Below are 18689 nucleotides of genomic sequence, written 5' to 3' on the forward strand. Positions count from 1 at the left end.
ATTATGAGATAATAAGTCGTAATTATGAGATACTAAGTCATAATTGAGTTAGTAAGTCAAAATTATGAGATCAGGATTTAATAATTGAGTTACTAAGTCATAATTATGAGATAATAAGTCGTAATTATGAGATACTAAGTCATAATTGAGTTAGTAAGTCAAAATTATGAGATCAGGATTTAATAATTGAGTTACTAAGTCATAATTATGAGAAAATAAGTCGGAATTATGAGATATTAGGTCATAATTATGAGTTAGTAAGTCATAATTATGAGATAATACGTCATAATTATGAGTTAGTAAGTCATAAATATGAGATCCTTTCTGTGAAATTTTTTTTTTCTTGTGAATGCAATGCGCTTCCGTACATTATCATCCCAAAGAGATAAAAAAAAAAAAAAAAAAATCTTCATCAAATTGCTCAGCTCAGCAGTATTACAGCATACAGAAACAGAACAAAAAAATGTGACAAATTATTCTGTAATTGTTGCAGGGGCACGTTGAAATATTTACTGCTTTAAAGTCATATAATGTGAATGTGAATATCATTTTGCAATCTTACACGTGGATCATGCAGTGGATAGACACCAGGGACCAGGTGTACCATTTGAATGAATGTGTTGATAACATGAAATTAATTTGCTATTCATTAACTACACTTGAGATTACAAAGTAATGCAAATTCGCAGCAAATTCTGATGACAAGGAAGTGTGACAGTAAATGACAGATATGATGTATTAAAAATAAATATGCGACGTTGAATTTAATTACTGGATGCTCTGAAATATTTACTGCATTAACGTGATGGCATTTCTGCAGCACATATTTGCATGCTGATAGTCTGGTATGACAGCCTTTTTACCACGTGCATGTGGATCGTGCTGTTCCTAGAGACCAGTGAGTTGTGTACATTTGAAAAATGACAGCTATGATGTAAATACTCCGAAATAATTTCTAAACTATCTAAATGTTTTAACTATTACCTTTCCCAATGTTGTTGGATCGAGTGCAAGTGAGGCAAAAGTGAAGTAAATTTGGCAAAAGCAGCAATTATGTTCGTTTTCGCGAGGATCATAAAGCAGCACTGAGAATAAAATGGATTGGAGTATACATAACAAATCTTCGAAACCAACTTCTCCAACACTTTTTGGATGTGTGTAACATGTTATGTTACTGTGCTAGAGTTTCAGTAGTGGGAGGAAGAGGGACTCCTTGCCAGTACCAACAACACAAACCAAACAAAGCAGAACTGAGCTGTAAAATCCTCCACATGTACCTACCTTCAGGCAAGAAAGAAGACCTTTGGGTTACATTTGGAGCTTCTGGCAATGTTAGGTGTAGGCTGGTGTGTCTGTATATTAAAATACTGCAAATAAATAGTATAAATCGACCTAAAAATAAAGTTTAAAAGCAAAAAAAAATTAAATAATAATAATAATAATAAAAAATAAAAAAATTCTGTTCATTAATAATTTTATCATTTATTGTGATATGTGGATGGGTTATTTTTAAATAATTTGATTTTATTTTATTGGGTACTGTTCTGTGTATTCATTAGAAGTAATTAAATCATTGGATGAGGTCATGAGTTCACAGCACCACCAAAGCTGTCATTGCTTAGCTCTTGAGCTCGGGTCCTTTGCCCTCAACTGCTCAGTTGAATAAATAAGATAATTGTAAGTCGCTTTGTCTAAAAACATCTACCAGTTTCCGTAAAATGTAAATGAATGAGAATAAATCATTGTTTTGGTAATAAAACCCTGCGCTCAATAATAATCTCGTTCTTTCGCAAAAGTCTTTTGTCTTCGCGCAGCTCCACAGGCAGTTTATTACTATTTCGCTTTTCCTCATTATATGTTAATGATTCATTTGCAATTCAACAATATTCTCCACTTGTAAAAAGCCTTTGAAACCAGAATTGGAGAGGAAACAAATTAAACAATCAGTTCAAAAAATGTAAAGCTACACAATAATTGCGTATTAACAGGAGAAGATATAATACAAACATTTCTACATTTTCTCAAATATTCTAATTCCAGAAAGTTAAAAATATATACAGTATAGGATGTGTTTCGTAACTTTCGGCACCATTTGGGATTAATGGGTCCCTCGAGGCTTGCATTTTGCATCTCTAATGATAAAATAACCAAGAACAGAAGGGAGATGTTTGTTTTCGGAGTGTTTCTAAATCAGGCGGCCCCCTGCTGGAATAGAGGATGAGATGAGTTCCTGCTAGTTGTCAGGCTTTCGTGATGCCTGCACCTTGCTGTTGTTTGAATCTGTGTCAAAGTTGCACGATCGGAATCCAATCAGATGACACAGAGTCTGGTTTAATGTTGCGTTGAGTTGCATGTCTCGATCAGTGTGTTCACGGCGGGGGGTCTGGCTGATTTATTCAGAGCACATGCAAAGCCTCAAGAGGGGGAACATATGCTTGGTAGTAGAGCTTCATAATTCACTCACAATCTTGTAGCAAGTGTGTGTGAGTGTGTGTGTGTGTGTGTGTGTGTTTGGGCTGTGCAGCAATACTGCATAAATATAATTTGGCAATGATCATATTTTAACAAAAGATGAAATTCATCACAATAATTTGCTTTGTTAAGAAAATACATGTGCTTTCTGTGTAAATCGATTTCGGATTCTCTGGGTTTTCTTCTGCCTTTCGAATTGTTGGCGGCTTGATGACACTAAATTGCCCTTAGGTTGCCCTCAGGTGTGTATGTTTCAACATGGTGTCCTTAAATTTGTAGGGAAGGAAGGAATACAGTGCTGCAGCATATTACAAAAATAAAAATAAAAGCAATTTCATGTATATTTTTATACTGAAATAAATTATATTTATACATATTTCAACAAATTAAAAAAAGCATCAAATATTAGGAAGAACAAACACTGTATGTTGACATCCGCCATCCTAAATGTGTATATTGTGCAATGTGTGTGTGTGTGTGTGTGTGTGTGTGTGTGTGTGTGTGTGTGTTGACCAGAAGGCTAATTGGATACAGTTACATTTGGCTCATGGTAAATAACAGACTCTCCCTTGAGGGGAGCATGTGATGTTCTCAGAGGTACAGTAGGGAGAGAAAAAAACATTGCTACAAGCAAACTATCCACGTCGCAGTACTAATAAAACATGGTTGGTAACCTCTGCTCTAGGATACCAACATTGCAAACATTGCAGTTAGCAAAGTGTGAAATCCTTCACAGCTCCAAACTCTCATGCTGTATGCTGTATTATGTAACCAATTTGCTAAGCCACAGTTTAGTTCTTCTCAGAAACAGTGTGCCGTCACAGCCCTACTGAAAAGGAAATACATAAACATATGTGACTGTAACATACTCACTGGTCTCTTTGGCGACCCTTCTGCTAGTCTCTCTGTTTGGCGGCTCTCTCTCTCTGAGGTTGACGTCTTTCTCCTCTTTATTGGCATCACCGGACTGAAAGAGAGTGCACTGATTAGTCTCATCAGCTGCAGGTGTTTCTTACCACTTGTTCTGTCTGGCTCCGCCCTCCACTCGCACACCGCTGGCACAGTGATCGAATCATAGCTCTCAAACCAAAGTGCATCGCAAGCCTCATCGGAGTTTCCATTTTGCCTACTCTAAAATGCGACCAGGGAAATCAATCCTGTCAAGATCAAGATTTATCGACCCGTCTAGTCCAGCAAGATTTAGAAAGCACCAGTTCTTTAAATATGATCAGAGAAATCGAGAATGCGCAGGTGCTTCCTAGCAATTTTTATTTATTTATTTATTTATTTATTTATTTATTTATTTATTTATTTATTTATTTATTCAGCTTTATTTAATCTGCCACCCTTGAGCAAGGCCCTCAAGGTGTGCAGTAACATGGCTGACTCTGCTCTCTGACCCATGCTTCATAACATCGCTGGATTATGCAATGAAACAACAATTTCCCTGTGGAAGCAGTAAAGTACAAAAAAAAAAATAATAATAATAATAATTATTATTATTATTTTTTTTTTTACAAATAAAACAAAAAAATAACAATTTCCCTGTGGGATCAGTAAAGTATATATAAATATAAAAAAAAAAAAAAAAGATTATTTTTATTATTTTTAACAATTTTTTTAAATATAAAAAAAATAAAATAATAAAAAATGTCATGTAAATGTAAATGATTTTAAATTAAAAAACACCACAAATAAAATCCTTGGATGAAATTCAGATAAAATTGCCGTGCTATAAAACAGGCAAAGTCAGATTATGAGTCAGCATTAACATTTAAGAAAGTGGCGCATCTGTGAGCCTGGATATCTCATTTGTTTTTCGAATTGTTTCTTGGCCTCATTCCCCTTTTTTCCGGCAAGACGAGCGAAGAAGCGAGGAAGGGAAACAAGAAAAGGAAATGAGAAATGAGGAGGTGCAATTTAAGAAATGAGAAGCACTCCATGTCATGGGCATTTTCACCGCTTTCCTGTTGGAAAGACGATTTAAATGGAGACCACCCACTGTAGCTATTTGTAGGATGGTTCCAAACCAAAGCAATGAAACGTATTTGAGACACAAGTGTGTTCTGTTTATAGTTCTCACTGTCAAGGACGTAGTCACGATCACTTCAATATGGATCTGAAATGCAGAGGATGTAATTAGAGAGCAGGTGGGGTTGAGTGCATGTTTTGTTCAATAAATTGCAATAGATTCTGAAAAAACAAATAAATTGGAACAGAGGCGATCAGATCATCTGCTGTGATATTGTCTGATTTAATATGAGAGCGCTCATGAGGACAGAAAAAATAGTGATAAAGCGATTCTGACTTCTGAAACTCAAATTGTTCCTAATTATTGTCACAATCATTTCCAAAGTATTTTGCTAAAATATTTATCATCTTGTTTTCTTTTCCATTACCTAGCGGTGTTTCCATGTTTTAATTAAATTGCGAGTATGAGGGTTGGGAATTTGTGCATATCTGTTGAATGGGATTGAGCTGTCAGAGCCAATTTCACAGTTCTAAGTCTTATGTTCAACTTTCTGCCCTTTTAATGTAACGCATGTTCGACTTTTCTGTCACAAGACCTTTGCTATGTGATGTATGGAATCACGAAACAGCATTTGACATGTCATGTAGGAACAGCAGCTCAGAACAAAAGTTTCAGCTACAAGATTTATATTAATGCTCTCATTCTAATACATTCTTATATCTATAGGCACAATGTAGACAGTGGGGTGAAACTTATAAACAATTTTCTTCCAGTTGATCACCTGCCAATTCTTGATTTCCACCAGCTCTCCTTTATCATACAGCAACTGTTCTATACAGGAAGTACAGTGTAGCGTTGCTACTGTATAAGTAGGATCTCACATTTTTAGTTTTGTAGATGTTCCAAATCATTCAGTGTAACTACACTTCTGCCTTAATTGGCAAAATAAAAAGCTTATAATGTTCTTAAGAACAAATCATTCGTCAGCAAAAAAACACAGAGAAAAAATTAAGCATATGAAAGGATTTTGCTGCGATTTCTTCAAAAGTTCATGCGCCTATGAGTAAATCTGCAGACTACTTAGAAGAGTTCATGCAGATGCATTTAATGTTGATGAGCTTGTGCAAAATTGTGAACCCAAACATTTCATATCACCGGTAGCATTGCATTTATTTCCCTTTTTCTAAATGAGAAAATGCTGAAGAAATGCTGGGACAGGAGAGTCTCAAGAGTGCATTTCTTTCATTCCTGCTCTATTTCTGGCCCTTGATTTGCTGTTAAGACCATTAAAAGCTTAATTATCTGCCATTTTGGATCCACCTCTCATTTTAGGATTATACCCTGCTTCTATATACATTTTAAAATGTATTATAAAACAATCCTGACATTTTATGGCCATTGATTGTTTTCCTGTAACAGCACTTTCTATCTCATTAATACATTTCCTTGCAATAATCAGCATTTGTGCTATGTTTATATATGTATATTCTATTTCCATAACCGTGTGTGTGTGTGTGTGTGTGTGTGTGTGTGTGTGTGTGTGTGTGTGTGTGTTTGTCTTTTCTTCCCCATATGTCACAGTGTTTTATTCAATATGGTTTGGTGTTATTGCTGCAGGTTTTCCCCTCCACATCCAACTAAAACCACAGCTGACAACGTAATGCTATTCCCCTGCTAGACCCTAAGCGCAGCAGACACACGCATCACTTGGGATTTTTTTTTCACGATATGCTTTCAAAAAAATTCTTTTCTGCTTTCACATCTCTCTTTTTCCCTCTTTTTTTCTCTCTGCCTCCTTTTTTCTTGCCTTACCAGCATCTGTCCAGCAGACACAGTGTCCAGCAAACTACATCGCAGGTACACAAATCACTTCCTTTCCTGTCTGAATAAATTCGCCACCTTTCACTATGGCTTTTCTTCACACCGGGAAGTCTGAGAGTTTTATAGATCGTTGCAGACTTCCGGGGAAAATCTGACAATAAACCTGGTTTACAGCATGTTAGCAGCCTGTTTGAGAAGTTTACACTGAATTTGAACTTGTTTGAGTTTATTTTCAGGTCAGGAGATTGATCAGTTTACTGTTCATTTTATTTTTGCCACCATTCATTCAAACAATACACACATATTTTTGTATATATTTATTCGAGCACTGTCAAAATTAAAGCGTTAATAACACGTTAATGCAAATTTATTTTACCGACAATTTTTGACCATTTTTATTAAAAATGTAAATAAAAAAATATTAAAGAGATGAAATTCAAATCTTCAACGCAACACACATTTATTCATGACGTCCTTTGTTTACTCGGATATATACATTATAGAAGAAAACCCCACCAAATATTTGTTTTGATGTTCATTAATATAGTAATAAAAGCGTCTTAGATGCAAGTTATGTAAATAGGTAATTAAAGTAAAAAGAGATATTGAGATATTGAAAATGACACCACATGTACAATTTGTAAATTGTCTATTTATTGCATTAAATATGCAGCGTTTAGGCAAAATGAATATTATATAATGTATATAATGTATATATATGCTATTGTTAATGCTATTATTATTATGCTGTATTATGCTCTGCAAAATAATAGGTAGAACATTAGATGTAAAAAAACTCTTGAAATGAAAAAAAAAAAAAAACTGCTTTCTCTGCAAAGACCCATAATCAGGAACATTAGAGGACAGTCTCAGAAGAATAAACACTGTCCAACTTACGTAAGCATCCTACGCCTGAAAGATTCACAGGGGAGGAATACATATTCAGTCCCCATGACAATATTTTTATGTGTTGAATATCACAATATCCTCGGTAACACATTTTGGAAATAACAATAATATTTAAGAAACTAAAACGATTTTTTGTAATATTATGTGGCTCAGTTGTGAGGTGTGTTAATAGAATAAAATAATTTATATTTAATTATATATTCGACCCCGATTTGTTGTGTCAATAATGCAAAAAAGCTGCGACACATGACATTTCCATCCATCATGGGTTCTTCTCTACAAACTTGGAGATATACATTTGTATAGGATGTTTTTGGATGTGGGCGCTTTGGATTTTTCATGACAATGCCCCTGTGCCCAAAGCCAGGTCAAAGATATGTTGAGAGCTCTGACCTCAACCCTATTTAACACCTTTGGGATAAATTGGAACGCCGACTGCACCCCAGGGCTCGTCACCCTACATCAGTACTAATGCCCTGGTGGCTGAACAAGCAAAAATATCTACAACTATTCATGGAACATCTTCCTAGAAGAATTGAGGTTATAATAACTTCAAATGGGGTCTAAATGTGGAATGGGATGTTTAAAAGCACATACTAATTCTATGGTCAGTTGTACACAAACCTTTGTTCATGATGTTGAAAATCTTATTGGAACGAATTGTAAAAGACGAAAGAAGGAATAGTGTGTAGCATTTTTTTTCATGACCTCCAAGTCTTTTTAGTTCCAGGTTGCAACACAAGGAAAAGGAAAAACTTTCTGCTTTTCTCTTTTTCTTTGAAGGGGGATAGTATGCGGCAGCGTCATGGTGACGCATGTCGGGTTCCTGTCCCTCACCACCTGTTTGTCAATCTCAAGAGCTTTACCTACAATACCATAGGAGAAGACACAGACATATTCTTTTCCCTCTATGACCTTCGTGAAGGCAAACACATAAGGTGAGGAGCATTATCACTTCGTCATTATCAAGTCAATATCCCACGGAGGGGATATTGACGGAGGGGACATCGGGATGGAAAGCATTGTGTCTAATGTTTTTAGGTTGTATTTATGATGCTATGTGATGGGCGGGCGGGCAGACAGACAGACAGACAGACAGACAGACAGACAGACAGACAGACAGACAGACGGACAGACAGATAGATAGTTTAATTATTATTAATTATTTAATCAATTATAAATAGAACACTTACTTACTCAATTGTAAATAAATTGTGTAGCTCTGTTCTTTTTATTGCTGTCAAACATCCATCTCATGTTTTATAGTTTCTATATGGGCAATTCTTACAGTTCTTGGGCTATGAATGCTGTTATCTGTTTTGAGGCTTGGGACCTTTTTGATTCAACCCAAGGGCAAGATTTGAATAGCCACAACCAGATGTAGGTCAATCACCCAAAAATGCTACCAGCACTCAGACTTTAGCTAACCGCTTGGGAGTACTTGTTGTCGCAATTGTCCTTGCCCCTAGAGGCTTGGCAGAATCTGGAAGAGGAAATGAGTATCAGCTGGGAAAGCAATCATTATTTTCCTCCATGCTGTCACAGCTAGAAACAACCTCACCGGAATTCTGGCAACCATAGTGCACACAAGCTTCATACAAATCATTATAGAGTATTTCATTTTATCTAATTTCATCTTTGCTGACTTTGGGAATACTTTTCAGAAGTCAAAGATGGATGACTTGTTTCAAACCCACTGTTAATTGATTAATTCATCCGGATTGGTAAATGTACTGCTGATTGTGACATGCATGGAAATGCCATTCACAGCTGATGAGGATTTTCTGCACAACCTGATTTAAAGACCCTTAAATATGACTTCGGTAAAGAAAAAGAAAAAAACGTTGCTCTTTTGGCTCATTTGTTACTACAGAGACATCACACGTTCTCTCTTTATGTCCACTCTGTTGGTCTGTCTTACTCAGTGAACCTTGGGTGACATGACGACGAAATTTCCTTGCTTCTAAAACCCACACGTTGAATGCTGAAAGCTGTGTACCAAATCAGAGAAATACACCAAACCTTCTGTAATTACATATTAATTTGGTTAAGTTAAGTTGATACCATACTTTGTATATCGTATAACATTTTGTGCAGTATTATATAAGCCCCACCAATCCAGTGCTAGCCAAATATTATTATTCACAACATCTTGGTCTCTCTCTCTCTCTTTTTCTCTCTCTCTCTCTCTCTCTCTCTCTCTCTCTCTCTCTCTCTCTCTCTCTCTTTCTCTCTTCCTCTCTCACTTACTCTCTTGCTCTCACTTTCTGTCCACCCACTTATCCAAGGCTTGACGGTTCATTAATGGTCCCGCAGCCTCCCACTTGAAAGCTGTCCACCGCTCCCTTCCAGGGTCAGCCCAGAATTGTATTACACCTCATTGCAATTAGGCAACGATAAGCCTGATGGTTTATTGGAGTGTCATGAAAAGTGTAACCTTTCTCCTCAGAGCTTTTCAGTACAGATCTGAAACCAGTATCTCAATGATTCTTTCATAAAATATTCCATCCAGCTAAATGTGAGAATTATGAGCCATTTAAAGCACTTCTCATGAAGGAATTATGGTAAGATATTGTGTATTTTGTTGTATCTCTTTTATTTCCTCGTTACACATTGACCACATGTGGCCCTGCCTGATTCTCCGTGAATGGTGCTGCTTTTTCTTGTTCATTAGACCGACCATCTTGATTTTCCTACAAAATAATAAAGCTTTCATGTCAGTAAGGCTGAAGAACTTTGAAGAAACCTTCAGCAGAAAATTTAAAACCCTCTTTATGTGTTTGTATGCTTTTGTTAATTGAGTGGCAGCATGGGGCAGCAGACACAGTAGCATTGATGCCACAGAGAGTCTGGTCTAAAGATACTTTGCTCTCTGTGCCTGTGAAGATGTCAGGGAACAGCCTGCCACGCCGTCCCTCTACACTCCACACACTCGTAGTCTATCCCCATCATACTAAGTACCGGCACCTGAGGCTCATTAACCAAGCAGCCCTATATAAACCCCTCACCTTCACTCACTCACTGTCCGTTCTACTTGCTTGTGTGGGAGAACATTCCAGGACTCCTCGCGTGGATAAGCTTCATACTCATGAGCACTGTTGCGATCTCGACCCCTCCGAGACCGCACATATCTACCTTTCCTAAGGACATTCTGTTTATCTTTACTTTTCAGTAAATATTGCTCATTTTTGGTTTGTTTCATGGATTCTGAGCTCCGTTTCACTACTCCGGTTTCTGTTTCCGTCTCTCCGAAACCCTGACAGAAAATGAGTAAAATTAAAAACTTGTGTATGTCCTCCTGGGTATATTCTTGACCTGCTTGGGTTAGTTTATGGCAGAGGTGGAAAGTAATGTACTTAAGTAGATTTTTCTGGTATCAGTGCTTTACTTCACTTTTTAATTTGTCGGACAAGTTTTTACTTTTACTCATTACATTTTTACACATCTGTACTTTTTACTTCTCACATTTTCAAATCATTCTCGTTACTTTAGTTTTAATATATTTGTGAAATGGCAATTTTTTTTATATTTTTAATCAGTAAACAGTTTTTTGTGGCATTTTTTTCCTCATGACGCCAAAAACGAACTTAAATGACTTTTGTCTTTTTTGATCGTTACAGATAAAAGCAAATCACATTTCGAATCTGTCAAAATTTATTTGTACACACTCATAATAACAAAACGCTGTGCTTTTGTAAAATAAAGCAAACAGACAGGCCGTCTCTGTCATCTCTATTAACAAACACATAAATAAAACAGCCTGAATCTCAGTGAATATTTGCACAGACAAAATAAATATATGTATAGAAAGCTCAAAAGGTGTCTATAAACCAATTCATATCAAATACAAATATTCTTTGATTAGGTAATCCGTATGAAAGTTATAAGAGGTACAGATTCTGCGGTATCACCTTATTAACCGTCAGTGTGGAAACTTAGCAATAGTTCCTTTTGTTGTCCTGATAATTTACATAAATTTTAAACACCACAATTACTTTAAAACATTTACAAGAATATTTTGTGTTCATGCCCTATGTTGAGTTTGGGTTCATGAATAATAAACGTACATTTGCATAAAGCATCGATATTTGTCCGTGTTGATTAGAGTATTAAAAAAATTGGAAAGTATTATTTTCAGGTACATTTAGAACAGATAATGTGCGATTAAGTTGTGATCAATCGTGAGATAACTTGTGACAATTATGTGATTGATCAAACGAATTAAACATTTAATTAAACAACGACAAGGCTAATTTATGAATTTTTCCTGGGTTTTTCTCCCAGGAAAAAAACAGAGAAATAGTTGTGAAAGGAAGGAGGAAGACAGTGAACAATGTCTTTCTTGGTCGGCTACTGTTTAGATACAAGCCGGTGTTGAGTCTGGGTGAAGGGAGGAGCTCGCTAACTAGAGTTACAACAGAAATCATATAAGCACAGACAGGTTTCCAAAACTCGTGCTTTCTTATTTTTCTTGACAACAGCGTTATGGGTTAATTAAAGAAACTTAGAAATAAGCATCAGAAAATAATAAGGACATATTCCTCAGTCTTGCACACATGCAGTAATAGCGGAAAAATGTGGCGGCGGGTTATTCCCAAAATGCCGCTCTGCTCTTAAAGGAGCCACAACATATTTCACCCGTTACACCGTGTAACAGACACTGTCTTTCGTTAAAGCCTGTGTAAAGTTCATTAGTTTTAGTTTAGGCTTATAGACAGGTGCGGTTTATTTATGTTTAAAATAAAAATCTGTCAAATTCAGTGGGTGCGGCTTATATATGGGTGCGCTTTATAGTCCTGAAATTATGGTAAATATTTTAATCTATTGACAACCCTAATATTAATATGATGTCATGTCCAGTTACCAGCGTGACACTAAAACAGGTAGTAGTAATGGCTACTTTTTACTTAAGTACATGTCAGAGCCCAAACTTCTTTACTTTAACTTGAGTGAAAAAGTGTAGTCAAAACTTTTACCAGAGTATTTTTAAATATGAGTATCTGTACTTCTACTTAAGTAAAGGATGTTTGTATTTTCTCTAGGTTTCATCCTACTTCAATTAACTATGCTGAATTTGCCCTAGGTGTGAATGTGTGCAAGCTACTATGTGAGCAGTGGTGTATTCCTGCTTACATCCAGGTTTCCCAGATTTAAATCCAACATGACCATGGCCAGGTTAAATAAGATAAATGATAGAATGTGTTTGGTGTATTTGTGATTGTGAACTTTTTAAAAGCATTTGTGATGACTGGCTAGGAAAATGTGCTACGATATACCGTAGGCTTTAGACATTTTGACAGCTTATACCTTATGGACAACCAGCACCATCAGCCTGCTATGCTGGAAACAATTTGGACAGCATCTAAATGGATGAACACTTTTTTACATTTTCATAAAGGTTTTTATAGAGTTCAGCTGCCAAGGACTTAATGTACATTTTCTTTCACTGAATCTTTTACTGTCATTCAAACTTGATGTGATTACATAACTGACCCCTCAGTTGAAAACTCGCATCATCCACTAGTACTGGACTGATATATTATCCTGTCAGTTCTTGGCCAGTAACGTTTCTCAACATGCCACTTATTGTAACCAGATTTTTCATCAACCTTATAACCCTTTGGCATTTGGGTAACTATGTTAAAACATGTACACATCTTTTAAATGATGTAACAATAGTCCGAGCCGCCATTTAATTGAACAATGCCAAAGAAACACTTATTTGTTAGCGATGAAAGGGTTTAATGACTACCTGTCATTGCTCGCAACGGACGATGTTGTTTCCTCTAGTGAGGGCTGTTGTTGCTTTTCTGTGAATTGATTGGACATTCTTGGCAGGAGAGCTTGTCAAATCAGCAAGTCAACTTGTATGCAATGACATGCATTCCTATGCTGGTAGTCTCCAGATAGTTGAGCAGACATCTCTCAGGAATCTTTTTTGCGTCCGGTTCACATGCATACAATTTGGGGACTATCATTTTTAGCTTCTAAAAACACAAAACAAGTGAGCAAATACTCCTTAATTGTTGGTCTTTTGTGAGTTCATAGGTATAACTGGTGTTGAAAGAGAAAAAATTGCTGCAGGCAAAAACACAGAAAAGAAGTGATAAACTGATGACTAATGGTGAACAGCAAATTAGAAACTATAATTAAGACAAAGGAACTACTTGGATAGTGCGAAGCTGCAACGAAAGAAAAACAAGGATTAGAAGACAGAAGATTAACAGGAAACCTAATCACATAGAGCTGAGCAGTAGCCCGCCATGATCTGAATTGGAATTGTTTCAAATGCTAGGTCAGAATATTAACCAGTAAGCTACCACTGACCTCTGTGAATGTCGAGGCCTTGTTCATTTCAAATTCCATCTGCACTCCTCATTTCACTTCATTTCATATATACCACTGCACACAAAATGCACTTCAGTATCTACATTGCAGTTCTAAGGAATTAATTTAATTCATCTTTGTCCCAGTGATGCCTAGAGAGTGTCTGCTGGGGTACATTTTGGGGTAATAAGGAAGTTTATTATGAGGCTTGCATGGATATATAAAAAAACACCAAGTGGGATAGAATCCTATATCTATAACCTTAAAGAGTTCCAAGTAGAACACCTTTTTAAAAAATAAAAACAAAAACCTTCATATCCAAAGAATGAATGAACAACCTGCAGTGGTAGTCAGGGATGTATAAAACCACCTTGCATTTGTAATGAAAAGTTAATAATAAAAAAAAAGGTTCCCTAATCACCAGTCTTACTTTCAATATATTAATTATATTATAAAATCCCCTTTTCATGTACCGTATTTTTCAGACTATAAGCCGCTACTTTCTTCCCACGTTTGAACCCGGTTTCACAAACTTCAAGCCAAAAAACTGAGCGACATAACATTAGACAAATGAAATTTCCGAACGGAAACGAAAAAAAACGCATGAAAAATGCATGGCTTCGGGAGAAAAAATCTGCGTTTTAAACGCACGACGATGCCAAAAGATAAACTCTTGAGAGAACTAGGTGTGAAAGGACGGAGGAAGACAGGTAACAATGACTTTCTCGGTCGGCTACTGTTTAGATACAAGCCGATGTAGCGTGTTAAATCTAGGTAAAGGGAGGAGCTCGCTAACTCCAGTTGCAACAGAATTCATATAAGCACAGACAGGTTTTCAAAACTCTTGCTTTTTTATTTTTCTTGGCAACAGCGTTACGTTTTAGTCAAAGAAACTTAGAAATGAGCATCAGAAAATAATAAGGACATATTCCTCGGTCTTGCACACATGCAGTAATAGCGGAAAAATGCGGCGGCAGGCTATTCCCAAAATACCACTATGCTCCTAAAGAAAGCGCAAGATATTTCACCCGTTACACCGTGTAACAGACACTGTCTTTCGTTAAAGCCTGTGTAAAGTTCATGAGATTCAATGTAGACAGCTTATAGACAGGTGCGGCTTATTTATGTTTAAAAAATTTTTTTTTTTCGTTCTCAACATGAGTTTTGCATGAATGCATTTGATTTCTTTTTTGTATAATTATGGTTTACATATGTAAGCTAACATGTGTAACATACAGGTTGATATGCTTAGACCCAAGAGTGGGAACTCACTGTTTTAATGATGGACAATTTAAGAATATTTAAATTATATGTTAATGTGTTGCAAACTAAGATACACTATATGGGCAATAAGGACTCACTGAAATTTAGGGACTAAGTGAATGAAACAAGGTCAGTAAATAACTGTTTTAAAAATGTTTGAATCAAAGAGATTCAGTGGCCTGCACAAAACCTCAACCTCGTCATTGGGATGATTTGGAACAGTGCACCAAAACCTTTTTGCTTGACATCTATACATCTGTGCTCTTGTGGATGAATTAGCACAGATTCCAAAAGCCAATTTACAAAATCTAGTGGAAAACCACAGAACAAAGGACACTATTATAGAACCATTGAAGGAACCATCATCTTTATTAATCACTTTAGAATGGATTAGGGGTGTGATTGTCAGGTTGCCCCTGTACATGTAGAGCACACGATGTGCATGTAGGTCATGTTGTGTATTTAAAAATTAGGATCAACACACATGCATAACAACCTGGAAACAGAAAAAAAACAAAGCTCTGGGCTTAATAGTGTGGATGTGTGTAATACAGATGTCGAGACTTAGTGATTAAGTGACATAGTGATATAAAAAAGGCAAAATAACATATTAAATATATAATGATATAATATTTATAAAATAAATAATAATAATTGAGTCAAGTGTCATGTTTGTATTCTGTCCAATTAACAAAACTGCCATTACTTTTAGTTCATACATTTGCAGCAATGTTTCAATGTTATGCTGATATGCCATTTAAAAGGACTGCTACTATATATTAAAGCTGCCAAGTGCATTAATTTGCTAGAAAGTATTTTACAAATCAATTACCACAAGATTGATTCTCCTGTCTGTCGAACATGGAGTAGAAACACAAAACAAATGGAAGCGATAGTATAGAAATCAGTAGATGTAGAGCCCTAGTTTATATGAAATGGGATATTTTCCAGACACAGCAATTATCAAAAAAAAATTTCAAGAACGATGACAGCCCTGTACACTTTGGACAAGTTCTTTAGAGTTGAATGTGTGAGAGAGCAGGTGTGAACAGGGCCAGGGAGACAAATTGAAGGCGCTACTCTAATTGACTTTTAAAGAAATATGTCCTCATCTGATGTAGCATCTGTCTGGTCAGCCTATTTTTCTGTCAGCCATGCCTCAGGTAGACTACATTTCTCTTGTCTGTCTCCCTCCCACAAACTCTCATAACCCATGACACCCTGCTTCCATTAGACTTTGCTGTGGCAGACAGGAAGTATTCTCCTCTCGTCCTTCAGATCTGATTAAAGCTTCCAGCTTTCTCTCGTTCTCCTCCTGTCATCGCACTGTCTCTCCATCCTTGATTTTCCCAGACCCCCTGTGGGGAACCAGAGAAGAACGAGGCACATTATTAACTGTCCATCTCCTCTTTAGTCTCAGTTTCTCATGTGCGAGAGCCGCTAAGGTGTCAAAGCATCTCCAGGAGGCCACCTTTAATTGACATTACGTAGAGCTGTTTGTATTAATGAACAGCAGGATGTATTGAGTTGTAAAGATATGAGCAACTAGGCGTCGTACGCAAATGATTTCAAGGTAAATATAGATCTGTTCTGTTTTGTTGCAGTGAGAAGTTTATGGTGAGGCTCAACAAAAACGGAGGACCAAAGAACCCAGAGAAAATCGACCGGCTCTGCGCACTGTTTACGGTAAAAACTAATTTTTTACATTTTGAAAATTGGCAGGTTTTACCAAATGTATACGTTGGAAAAAGTTGGTTTATTAATGAAACAACAAACCGTAAAGTAAAAAAAATTCAATGAGAAATGTAATACTGTACTTCATGGAAAACATTAGCATGTAGTTGAATGTATATGAAAATATAATGTAAATGTAATAACACAAATTGTACAATAATACAAAAACCTGATGAACCTGATCTCCATCAGTTACTGTATAATATTATTTTCAACTGCATAATATACAGTGGTGGACAGTAACACAGTAACTGTAATCAGTACTTAAGTAGCTTTTTTCTTGTCTGTACTTTACTGATGTATTTCCATTTGTGAAAACTTTTAATTTCAAAGTCAAATATCTAACTTTTTACTCAACTACATTTTGTGAGATCATTTCTTTTTATTTGTAATTGGATAAAAACTTAACTGGTCAAACAGCAAGCCACCAATCAGGGTGGAGCATATGCTCTGTTTTGAACATGTTTTGTTTTGCTTGGTGGTATCTACAGTATAGGAACATACAGTTCAGCATCAGTTCCCAGCAGAACATTTTGAGTGGAATAAATGATGGAAGAAACTCCTGACTCGAACTTGCTACAACACCTGTGGCCTTATTTGCATGATTTTCTTTTTTAAGTAGTTAAAAAGAAGGTTTTGGGAGCAGGTTGAGAAGAGCCTGGAGAGCTGGAGGTACGTGCTGGAGAGAAGGGGAATGAAAGTCAGTAGGAGGAAGACAGAGTACGTGTGTAAATGAGAGGGAGGGCAGTGGAGTGGTTCGGCTGCAGGGAGAAGAGGTGAAGAAGGTGGTGGAGTTCAGGTACCTGGGGTCAACAGTGCAAAGTAATGGAGAGTGTGTTAGAGAAGTGAAGAAAAGAGTGCAGGAAGAGTGGAGTGGGTGGAGAAGAGTGATAGCAGGAGTGATTTGTGATAGAAGAGTATCTGTGAGAGTGAAAGTTTATAGGACTGTGGTGAGACCTGAGATGTTGTACGGTTTAGAGACAGTGGCATTGAGTAAAAGACAGAAGGTGAAGCTGGAGGTAGCAGAGCTGAAGATGTTGAGGTTTTCGGTGGGAGTGACGACGATGGAAAGGATTAGAAATGAGTTTATTAGAGGGACAGCGCATGTAAGACGTTTTGGAGACATAGTGAGGGAGGCGAGATTGAGATGGTTTGGACACGTGCAGAGGAGGGACATGGGGTATATCGGTAGGAGAATGCTGAGGAAGGAGCCACCAGGAAGGAGGAAAAGTGAAAGGCCCCAGGAGGAGGTTTATGGATGTGGTGAGGGAAGACATGCAGGTAGTTGGGTTGAAAGAGGCAGATGTAGAGGACAGGGGGTATGGAGACTGATGATCCACTGTGGCGCCCCCTAATAGGAGAAGCCGAAAGAAGAAGAAGAAAAAGAATGTTTTGGGTTCATGATAATGATGTTTGACTCATTAATATTTTTTAATTAATAGATTGGTGCGCCGAGAGTAACATTCGAGTCTTTTCACATAAACTAAATCGATCATGCAAGTCTTGTGACAAAAATGATAATAGGAACATTAAAGCCATAATAAATAAGAGTACTTTGGATACTTAAGTACATTTGAATGCAAATACTTTTGTATTTTTACTCAAGTGAGCATGTTTTACTATTACTGGAATCAACCTACTGTATCTCAAATGCATGATTTGTGTACTTCATCCACCACTTACAATATACTAATATTTTTTTAATAATACAATGAAGTAAATGTGATACTCAACATAAAGATATAATCACATCGCTGTTTCTCAGGTAACTCATATTGGTGTTTATTTACAAAGAACAGTTTTTACACCTTGATTCAGAAACTGTTTCAGAATAATAACCATATTGTAAATTCACTCTTTCTCATCCTCATGACTACGATCCAGAACATTGAGCACTCATTATATCCAGCAGTCATTAGAAACATGAACGCTTTCTTTTAAATCAGACTTAATACACAGTGAGTACTGAAAGCATATTAGAGAACACTTTATCCTGGCAGTAAATTGAACATTGGGCACATGGGATACAATGATGTCCCGTGAAATTGACATTCATTGCTTAAGAGTATGCCTTTTGTCCCCTTCTCTCTCTCGCTCTCTTTTTTTTTTCTCTCTCTCTTCCTCTCTCTCTCTCTCTCTCTCTCTCTCTCTCTCTCTCTCTCTCTCTCTCTCTCTCTCTCTCTTTCTCTCC

General features: G+C 36.6%; 1 protein-coding gene across 14 annotated transcripts in view; it reads left to right on the forward strand.

Moving 5' to 3' along the window:
- The window catches only part of dock3 (dedicator of cytokinesis 3), a 232888-nt gene that overhangs the window by 136070 nt on the left and 78129 nt on the right, over window positions 1-18689 (forward strand). For all 14 annotated transcript variants that reach the window (XR_014532300.1, XM_083534341.1, XM_083534349.1 and 11 more), the window contains 3 exons: window positions 6260-6301; window positions 7958-8112; window positions 16369-16450. Coding sequence is in view for 13 of the 14 variants with exons in the window: in XM_083534341.1 (XP_083390467.1) it covers window positions 6260-6301; window positions 7958-8112; window positions 16369-16450 (279 nt within the window). In the remaining variant the exon portion in view is untranslated. The remainder of the gene's footprint in view (window positions 1-6259; window positions 6302-7957; window positions 8113-16368; window positions 16451-18689) is intronic.

The sequence above is a fragment of the Silurus aristotelis genome (genome assembly GCF_946808225.1).
Source record: "Silurus aristotelis genome assembly, chromosome: 28".
NCBI classification, from domain to species: Eukaryota; Metazoa; Chordata; class Actinopteri; order Siluriformes; family Siluridae; genus Silurus; species Silurus aristotelis.